This window comes from Leptodactylus fuscus, chromosome 4, assembly GCF_031893055.1.
Source record: "Leptodactylus fuscus isolate aLepFus1 chromosome 4, aLepFus1.hap2, whole genome shotgun sequence".
NCBI classification, from domain to species: domain Eukaryota; kingdom Metazoa; phylum Chordata; class Amphibia; order Anura; family Leptodactylidae; genus Leptodactylus; species Leptodactylus fuscus.
Window position 1 is genome coordinate 195521471 of NC_134268.1, and position 11533 is coordinate 195533003.

General features: G+C 36.1%; 1 protein-coding gene across 1 annotated transcript in view; it reads right to left on the minus strand.

Annotated features, from left to right (window-relative positions):
* Nucleotides 1-8739, minus strand: part of ADARB2 (adenosine deaminase RNA specific B2 (inactive)) — a 549803-nt gene extending 541064 nt beyond the window's left edge. The window contains exon 1 of the mRNA XM_075271617.1: nucleotides 8282-8739. Within this exon, the coding sequence (XP_075127718.1) occupies nucleotides 8282-8378 (97 nt within the window). The 5' untranslated portion in view covers nucleotides 8379-8739. The remainder of the gene's footprint in view (nucleotides 1-8281) is intronic.
* Between the last annotated feature and the right edge of the window lie 2794 nt (nucleotides 8740-11533).

The following is an 11533-nucleotide window of genomic DNA, read 5'->3' on the forward strand; positions in this document are numbered from 1 at the left end:
TTATCTATTCTATGTCTAGAAAGTTCTCCATATACTGATACAACATGACTGCAGTCTATTGCTACCTACGGCCATGCCTGTGCTGTAAAGCATATCACTAAATGCTGTTAACAGAGCAGAGGAGAAGATCAGACAAGATGGCCGCCCTCATAATAATATACAGAAAACAGAGTAAAAAAATCCACAGATTAGAAACAATTTTATATTTCAGTATCTGCTTTTAATAAACAAATACAATCTTGGGATATATTACTTTTAGGGTGAGGGCACCAAAGAATTCTCCATCTAAGTGGAGAACTAAGGCAATGTGTAAAAAACGAAGGAGCTATATGTGATAGACTTCTACGGAAATAGACTTACAGTAATGTATACCATAAAAAGCAAAAGGCTGCTCTGAGAAAAATATCACAACTGTGAAAATTATAGAACAGACACTTTCATCTCACAGCCATAGGATATATATAGCATATAAAAGTATACAATGTCATAGGTATACAAGTATACAAGTTCTAGTTCTCTAATTCTATTAACATTCGTCAATGTATAAAGTCCTGCAACTCTTGCTAAAAATGAAAATGTGTCTCATGCGAAGCACCTGAGTCAACAAGAAAATGCTGACGTTCCGAAATAGTAATATTAATAGCGTGTGGGTATAAATAGAAAATGGGAAAAAACTAATGGAGGATGATACAAAAAGACAAATAGAATTTATTAGCCCCAAACTACAAATATGGGGAGCACAAAATATTTTACATATAACTACAGTGATTTTGTCCGTAGTAACCGTCTGATCGATGCTTCGAAAAGGGAATCTGGTAACTGTATGGACAGTTCTCCTTCAGTTCCTGATTTAGGATGTTAACTCTACTACAGAGTTAAAGGGGCTAGATGGGCCCAGAGTAAAACTAGGGTCTACCACAATAGGAGGATTCTGCAAAAGAAACTCCCAATTGGATACAACTTTGGTCCAATGTTGGACCGGCCCACCAGGATACCCTAGGATCCTCCAGTGGGCCCATGACCTAACACTATAATAGTCCAGCAAAAGACACCCAAATTTGAAGGGTATTATAGTCTATATCCAAGGGCCACCAGAGTCATTTTATCCTGTAGTCCCCAGTCTGACAATGGTAAGGAGATAATTTACAAATAACTTATTAGACCTTACTGGATCTATATCTCAAAGGTTATAATGCAATAAAAAAAAGTAAGCGAAAATGTTCTGTGTAGATGAAGGGTAAGCCTTTAGAGTCATCTTTTCCAGTAGGGCCCAAAAATCTCAGTATTATCAAGATGCCTCTAGTGGGTCCAGGATCTAACACTATAATAGTCCAGAAGAAGATTCCCACATTTGAAGGATATCTCTGTCCATTTCTGAAGGCCACTAGGATCATTTTATCTGGTGGTTCTTAGGACCCCCTGTCTGACAATGGTTACTGGGGTATAAGGAGATAATTCACAAAGAACTTATTAGACCTTATTAAATATATAACTTATTAGACCTTCTGTACAGACGAAGGGTAAGCCTTTGGAGTCATCTTCTTTAGTAGGGCCCAAAATTCTGAATATTATCAAGAGGCCAATATGGCCTCTGGTAGGTCCAGGATCTAACAATATAATAGTGCAAAAGAAGACACCGACTTTTGAAAGATATTAGTGTCTATTTCCGAAGGGCCACTAGAATAATTTTATCTGGTTGTTCCAAGGAACCTCCATCTGACAATGGTCACTGGGGTATAAGAAGATAACTCACAAAGAACTTATTAGACCTTATTAAATATATAACTTATTACACCTTCTGTATAGACGAAGGGTTGTCTAGTAAGACCCAAGACATCTCAGCATTATCGAGATGCCAATATGGCCTCAATACATCTTAAATCATTGGGAGGCCCAAAAATTTCAATATTATCAAGATCCCAATATAGCCTCTGGTGGGCCCAGGATCTAACACTATAATAGTACAGCAGAAGACACCCCATTTTGAAAGATATTACTATCTATTTTAGGGGCCACTAGATCATATTATCTGGTGGTTCCAAGGAATCCCCGTCTGACAATGGTCGCCGGGTATAAGGAGATAATTTACAGAGAACTATTAGATATATAACTTAGACCTTCTGTATAGAAGAAGGGTAATCCTTCAGAGTCATCTTCTCTAGTAAGACCTAAGACATCTCAGCATTATCAAGATGCCAATATGGCCTCAATACATCTTAAATCATTAGGAGGCCCAAAAATTTCAATATTATCAAGATGCCACTATGGTCTCTGGTGGGCCCAGGATCTAACACTATAATAGTATAGCAGAAGACACCCCATTTTGAAAGATATTATGATCTATTTGAGGAGTCACTAGATCATATTATCTGGTGGTTCCAAGGAACCCCCGTCTGACAATGGTCACCGAGGTATAAGGAGATAATTCACAGAGAACGTATTAGAACGTATTAGACAAATAACTTAGACCTTCTGTATAGAAGAAGGGTAATCCTTCAGAGTCATCTTCTCTAGTAAGACCCAAGACATCTCAGCATTATCAAGATGCCAATATGGCCTCAATACATCTTAAATCATTAGGAAGTTTTTAGGAGTATTAATTGAGCTCAATAATTACCCAATTCCCCTTCGCGTAACTTGGAATTTATAAAGTCATGGCAAAACCACGGGGGAAATTTATAGTATCAAGGACAAACCTGTTACTGTACTCATACAAGAAAATCATTTTTTTGGAACATTTTCAAGGGTGACGAAAGACAATTTGTATAATGTTAAAATATCAGGAGTTTTAATAGAACAATTTACTATAATTATGTTCCAGAACCAAAAAGTTACAATTGTTTTCGGCAATATTTTAATTAAAATATGACCTCTGGCCAACACGTAGCGAGTGCAGACATCTACCTTGTATACATCCTCTGATCAAGAGATTTGCTTAACAAGAACTGCATTTCCTTTTAGTAACAAGCTAAGTCTGTATAGACTGAAAAGAGCAGCTTTCCTTCACTGGCTGCTTCTACACATCACAATTTTGTCTTTCTACCAAGTCTGCCACAGTTCCAGTACAGATATCTCTTGGCTTGTGTTACATTATGTAATTGAAAACATTTTTTTTCCTAGAAACCATAGGGATTCATTTGCAGCAATTAGCACCTTATGTAGCTCTGTTTAGTCTAGAACAGCGCCGCCTGCAGGCAGAAGCTATGGTTTTCTTCTGTCTTTTTAGATTTTCTGTATGTATGATCAAAAGCAACATGCCAGGGGTCATTTAGTTAGTTTTTTTTTTTTTTTTCTTGTAATAAGGGTTAAACAGTTTCAGTACAATGAAATGTTTGGGAAATATCTTGAATACTTTTTGTTATTTTTTCTACAGCATCAAAGAATGTGGAATAAAGCGTGGAAATAGAAACATACAGGAACATATGAATAAATAAAAAAAGGAAAAAGGACACACGTAATATAAGGATAATAATAATAATAATAATAATAATAATAATAATAATATAAAAATAAATATGACAATAAAAATGTAAAAAAAAAATGTAAAAAATAAAATAAAATAATGTAAATATTAAAAACCAGTCATACACTTCATGGCCAAGTTTTAATCGTCTTAGTTGCAAAACAAAAAGAAAAGTCAGCAAATCTATAAAGTTGTACTTGTAGCAGATTTCTGAACTGGCTACATAAATAATAATAATAATAATAATAATAATAATATAAAATATGGCTACATAAATAATAATAATAATAATAATAATAATAATAATAGTATAATGAAAATAATAATAATAATAATAATGTAAAATATAATAATATTATTAATGATAATGTAATAATAATAATAATAATAATAATATCAGGCCCAATAATTCACTATACAAATAAACACTGTGTATATGGGGCTTCATTCAGTCCTATATAGTCTGTTTTTACTTAATCCACTCCACATAATACTAATATTAAAAGTTGATAGAAAATATTAGATTTGTCATTAGCATACCATATGTCATTGCAATGTGCTCCATCAGCTGTCAAATTGATGTTGGCAAAATAATAAAATCTTAAAACAAAATGTTGATATAGAGCATGTAATATACAGCTGTCAATATAATGGAAATGTCAATGGTTTATGAAAGCTGCTTCATATTTATAACCATAGACATTATAGTAGGTTTGGTTGGGATTATAAGTAAGGTTTTTTTGGGTTATGCAAATATTTGGAGATCAAATTCACTATTTTCATGGTTCTGGTCCTCAGCCATAAACCATGAAGTAGATTTAAGATTTATTGCTTCTTAGGGCCACACTAAGGATCCCTGAGACAGATGCATCAGCCCTTTAGTCACCTGAATAATGACATGGCTAATGACTAAGTCGGACTGGCTGGACACTAAATACTGACCGGTCTGATGTCAGTCTATGCTGTATCACACTATTGATTTTGTGATAAAGGACATCTGACATTGTGCAGAGTAGCCAATGAGAACTTGTGTCAGTCAGTGGATTGTTCAACCCCCTGGGCTGTAGATCATAGTGCACAACCGCACTTCATTAGGTGGCATTGATCAGATTTATAGCAATACATGGACATATAGATAGAGTACACATAAAGTCTTAATATAGTAAATGGGTGTGTGTGCTACATTGTGTTTAGCTACATATGGATGAAGAGTAAAGACTACTAAGGTTAGCTTTGAAAAAATGCATTAAATAGTAGATAAACAAGAGATGGAGAGAAAGATCAGTGATAGATAGATAGATAGATAGATAGATAGATAGATAGATAGATAGATAGATATTAGTAGACAGCTATATATTAGTAAATAGATAGATAGATAGATAGATAGATAGATAGATAGATAGATAGATAGAGGTAAATAAAGATAAATAGATAGCTAATACATAAACAGATGAATGGATACATTGGTAGATAGCTAGATAGATAGATAGATGATAAATAGATAGATAGATAGATAGATAGATAGATAGATAGAGTGATTGATAGATAGACAATACATGGATAAAGTGATAGATAGATAGATAGACATATATTGATAAATATAGAAAAAATAAACAGATAATAGATGAAGTGTGTAGTAAATTGAGATAAGTGAAGGAATAAATAAATAGATAGTGTTAAACAAATAATACATATGCCAATGGATAGATGGGTAAATAGATAGATAAATAGTTATATAGATAGATAAATAGATATATTATAGATAGATAGATAGATAGATAGATAGATAGATAGATAGATAGATAGATAGACACTGATAAACAAAAGATACACAGACAATACAATTAATAGATAGATGGACTGATAAATAGATAAAAGAGAAATTATTGTATTTGCAACTGTACTTCTACAGAACACAAGAAGGAGATATAGATGGACACAGAAAGATAGATAGGTTATAGATGGATAAAAAAGATAGCACTTTGTACATATATATTAGATTTTGCAATATCTTCCATAGCGTGCTACAAGTTTTATGACTATAAACTTTCCTACTCTACACACAAGCATATAGTGCAGGTATATTCAGCATTTCGGCATCACAGTGACCCTACAGAATAAATGACCCCACCATACCAACATCATGGTTTCCTCACTATCAGGCGCATCACTGCTATTAATACAATGTATAACTTAGGCCTAATACAACTGTACTCTGGCAGCATCTCTGTACTACAGCTGGAACCGCAGGAGCCCTACACATGACAGGGATCAATCTTTCCTAGAAAATGTAAAGTTAGAGGCTAGTAAAAAATAACACAAAATCCAGATAAGATCCAGAAGTGACAGCAGCGGCAGAACAATGCTCCCAATATTCTGAGCAGATTTTTATTGTTAGTGCTGTCAAGTCCCTGTACTGGGTAAGATAGTGACAGCCCTGACAAGGATTACACCACATGCAGATGTTGACATTCTAAAGGATATTTAAAGTTAAATCTGCAAGTGATGAACATCTTTCTTCCAATTTAATTTAGAAACATATGGGATTCCAAGAGAATGTTATGACTGCAAGAAAGTGATACCAGGAAGTGGCATAATTACCAAGAACTACAGATCACATCACACATGGGAAATTTCAATTCCAATATCTAAAGCTAAAAAAAAACATAGAAAATTAAATGAGCAAAAATATAATTTTTTTTTTTTTTTTTAACTTTAGTCCTTGGTGTTCAAGTTCTCACCTAGATTTATTTATCCAAAACACATCATGGTCAATATATTGTGTACGACCTCTATCAGAATGTAAAATCTGTACATTTACAAAATAAAAAAAGGGGGGGGGGGGAATCATAAAAAATACTGTCAAAAATATACTATAAAAATGCACTTAGACTGTTTCATATAATATTCATTCTAAAAATACTAGACGAAGTTTTATATATATATATATATATATATATATATATATATATATATATATATATTTCTTATATTATTATATATTATAAGTAGGATTTTTTATTTATTTTTTTAAGAGATTTTTTTAAGTGGCTTGATTGGGCCGCATCCCATTTTTCTTTATTTTTAGTTTTTTTTTAATTTTTTTATTTTGGTGATATAAAAGTCATACTTAGTACTATAAAAAAAATTATTAGATTTTACTAGATTTTTTAAAATTCCCTGTGGCTGTGACTTTTTAGTTACTGTACACATACAAAAAAAATCTTGCTCGTGTGGGTCTGTGTGTATCATGTTGTATGTCATGTCAAAAAGTACTTGCGTTAACTACACAATAACGTGTCTACCTGGTGCCGCTTAAAGGTAGGAGAATTTCAATTAATTCGGAAATACACAGCTTACGATAAGATCTCTGTAGGCGTCGCAACATTGGCAGCTCTCAAAAATCACTGTCCGTTAAAGGTTATCAAAATCAGCAAGGTCATTTATGAGTCTTTATTAATAACCCCCATTATTCACGGCTCAGATTAACCTACGAGGCATAATAAATTATTTCAATTAATATTTATTCGGAATTTTTTTTTTTTTTAACTGGTCACGTACCAATTTAAAAAAATTTTGAATTTTTTTGTATCAAAGAAATATTTTGTATTTTTTTTTTTCCCTTCCTATATTAGAAATCTAAGTACTTCAAAGCACAAGCCAGTATACTCTACCTTTTAAGCTGTCTGGCTTTATTGTTGGCGTGGAAACAAACAGAACAGCTAATTGGTGTGAAAGAGAGAAAAAAAACAATCAAATCACGCCGGCAGAAATACATGATTTATCATTTCGGTTCTAGATGAACTGGGAATGAAGTGGCGAAGGATTGGCGTAAATATTGGACAGGTCATTTGATGGACTACGCTAAATAGTGGTAAAGTCTCTAAACACTCCATGATTTGTATTACGTATGATTTAGGCTGTATATTATTAGATTTATGCTTGCGTTAGACCAAAAAGTTAAAGTTTAGTTGGAAGACGAATTTTGGCTTCCAACTGAGTTTCTATCACTTTTTGGAGTAGGTGAGGCGTGTATAATTTTCAGACACACACTTATTGGAAATAACACCTTTTTATTTATAACGCCAATGGAGCAGTCAAAAGTGCTAAATTATACATTTTCACAAGTCGATTCTGTTTCCAAAATACTTTAAAGAGTCCTGTATAGTATTTAACCCTTACAAAGAAAAAGGGGGACCATACAGAGGAACGTAGACACCTGCTTAGGGCCTCCCAAGATCTGGAGTATTCAGAGTTTGTTTGGATACATTGTAGCTTCTTTGTTTATTTGTTTGTGTATTACTTGATACATTGTATCTTCTTTATACAGTTTCTACTGAAGATTCTACACGCCATACTTTTTGTTGGACTTTCATCACCAGTCCTGTTCTGTTCATCACTAACTTTTACGACCTTCTACTTCTCAACTGTTCCATTTATTACGTCGCCCCTTGTTTTACGCCTGCAATAACCTCCAATAGGTCATGAAGCTCATGCACAAAACACACAAGCACAGTACACACATGCACAACTCCATTGTGCTGCTGCTGCTGACTACAGCCTGACTTTACTCTCTATAAGCATGAGGCATCTCTATCCTTAGACTCGCTGCTGTTAAGAACTGGCAGGGATCATGTGCTAAATGTCTGTGACAAGAGGAAACAAAGCTACAGACATGCTAATGATTCTCATTGGGGAGGAAATGAGGGCTGCTGAAGAACAAGCACTAGGACATTGATCTGTACAAGCTACAGCTCCTGTATCAGGTACTGTACCATAATAAGGATGTCCACACATGTACAAGATGCTAGCTCTTACCTTTCCTCTTAGATCTCCTTCTTCTCCTCTTAGACTTGAATTTGAGTTGACTACTTGGACAAGCTGAGGTCCTGCTGCTGCCCAGAACTGAAGCCATGGATGGAGTGCTGCTAAGTGCAATCTTTGTAGAATAGTCACCAATTTGCCTCTGCTAATGGGGTTTCAGTGCTTGCTTGGTATATACCTCTGGAGCTGCTGATGTATCCTGCTGGATTTGGTTCTGGCATGTAGTCACTTGCTATTAGCTGTGTTAAGTGTCTTTTATCTTCTTTGCATGCTTTGGAAGCTGCTGGTGAAGCTGCTGGATCAGCTCTGACTAGAAGGCTGTCTTCCTCTTAGCAGGGGCTGCAAATGCTCTGAATCTACTTTTTGCACCTCTGCTAGTCGTTTGGCACAAGCCACTTTGAAGCCAATCATGCAGGGAGCCTGTCTATTTGCTCTAGCAAAGTCTAATTAGATCCAATCAGAACTGTCTCCTGGCTCTGACATCACACCATCATCAGTCCTCTCTCTCTGTATCCCCCTTGTCAGCTTGCAAATTCAGCTCCCATTTGGGCTGATGGATATGCTTAGGACCTGATAGAAAAGGAAAAGAGAAGAAGAAGAAGCTGCACTGTAGGGGCTAGGAACATACTGCCAGTTTATCTGGAAGAAGCCTGGGGGGCATCTTAAAGAATGCAGGCTATAAAAGCATCTCTCTGCCTTTCGCATTAAGCCACATGGGCAGCACATTATGTTGGTGGACCCTGCTCGCAACTAGTTCTCGGGGCAAAGAGTTCTTATTAACTAGTTACTTCCCAGAAGGATTGTGTCCAGAGACTTGAGACTTGAGAAAAGTGTATGATTATATATATAGGAAAAGACAAGTGCAGGTCTCTGATGAAGTGTGTGAATCATATAGAGTGAATGGAAGCTGAGGCTTTGTCTGCTGTACAAGAGGAGGGGGTCACAATGTGATACATTTCTTCCTTTGTATAGTTTATTATGTATATAAAGTAACAATGTATCAGATATAAACTGGGTAAAGAAGGGGGACATGATCGAAATCTTTAGATAGGTTAAAGGTATAAGTAAGAAGAGAAACTAAACACATCTGAATTTAGCTGGCGGAAGCTCAGAAGGAATATCTGGAAATATTATTCTGCTAATAGAGTAGTCGCGACTTAGAATAAATTTCCAGCAGATGTGGCTGGGAACTCTATAGTAAGTGAATGTGAACATGTCATAGATAAACACATCTGTCCTAAGATATAATGGTAATAATATAAGGGCAGACAAGATGGACCAGGGGGTTGTATCTGCCATCAATCTTTCTATACCCTACAAGTCAGTGACTAAAGGAGTTTCATATTGTGGTCCGTTCATAAACAAGATTAAAACAAATGTTTTATTGTATGATAATAATGACCGTTCTATGGCGCCAACATATTCTGCAGAGATGTACAATCCTAAACCCTGAAAAGTATTGAAAGCAACAATCACTGAGATGTGGTATAAAGTCAAATCTAAATCGACGTCCTTTTAATCCTAATTTAAATTTTTTTTTTTGCTATTGTGGGTTAATATTTCTGTGTCTAATTTACATATTTCAGAACTTTCATCTGGTCATGGAAGAAATCTTGTATAGGTGAGTATATACAGTACTCTACTCAGGTCTATTAATCTCGCTATTGCTAATGTACAGTTTGCGGTATAGTGAATGCACGATCTGGACACTAATTGATGCAGCAGAGCTAACTTTGTTGTTTAACTCTTTGGGGCTGCAATATTTTTTCCTACTAATTATTCATAGCCTTTATGATAAGGGAGACTTTTTGCATTTTGCTGTATGAACAAAATTTGAACTCATATCAAAATATTGGATTTAAAAAATGTGATCTTAGAAATATGCTAAATTTAAAAAAATATCCAGTGCTCACTTGTTAAATCCCCTGCTGCTCCAGCCCCTTTACCCTGGTGGTCCTATGCATGGACATCATATCTGCCTGTGGCCTAGATGGTCATGAGCCATACTTGTAGACTCCACCACTGAGGCCAGTGATTGGCTGCAGCAGTCATGTGACTGTATGACACGTTATTAGTGAGGCAAGGTAACTAGTGACCAGCAGGGGCCACCTGAGCAGAAGAGAGCAGCAGGGAATTTAACAGATAACAAATTTTTTTTAACTTAAAGGGAGTCTATCATCAGAACCCATCATATCAACTCAGTCTTGCAGATAGATAGGTTAGGGTCAGCTGATTAAAAGGGCATTTTCCCCTTGTGAATCGCTGTCCCCGTTGCTGAGAAATTGATGTTTTTCACATTATGTAAATGAGCTCTTTGGAGCAATGAGAGCTTGGTCATTGCTCCAAAGAGTTACGCGGTAACATACTTCTTGAATCAGGTGACCCTTTCCTATCCATCAAGCCAGGGTGGGATAATTGTTAGGAAATAGCAGATGATAATTCCCCAGAAGCTGCTGGTGAACCCTGGAGGAAGGGGCACAAGGGACAGTGAGCCCTAAACTGAAGCCCCCCGCTTTCCCTTCCTATTGCCAGACCCTATCCTAGGTGATAGGCGACAACCACGAGGACAAACCCTCCCTGAATACGTGAAACACAAAACGCAGACAAGACGCACAACAACAAAGGGAGGTCAGGTAGCCAGGGTTCGGTAACAAGAGAGCGATGCAGTGCCAAATCGGAGTCAAGAGAATAGTCAGTAGGAAAGCCAGAGGTCAAGGATCAGTATACAAGTAAATAAACGCAAGAGATACCAGAAAGCTAGAGGCAATAACCGGCACCAGTGTGACTGTGAGCCAAGACTAAATAGGGAAGGAAGAAACCGCCCAGAACCTGACAGGAAGGAAAGCTGTCAATCACAGGCAAGACAGATTAACCACTTAATGAACAGAGGCAACCTAGGCAGAAGACGGGTGTGGTGCAAAACAAATTAAGGACTAGAGCCGTGTTCACACAGTGCAACTAAAAACCTTAAGCAGATTGTCAAACTGCACACGCCTCCGGCGCCGCAGCATGCGAGCAGAGGGTGGCGCAGAGGCCCGAACAGGCAGAGATGTTACAATAATATGTTGGGTTCTGGTGACACACTCCCTTTAAGCATCTTCCCTAATGTCAGCCAAACTTTTACAAATTCTGGACAAGCCCCTTAACTGTAATAAATGGCAGACTCATCACCAGTATATCTCCTTGCTTGGATATTATTCTTCTATATTAATAAAATATAAAATTCAGTGTATTATTGACATACAA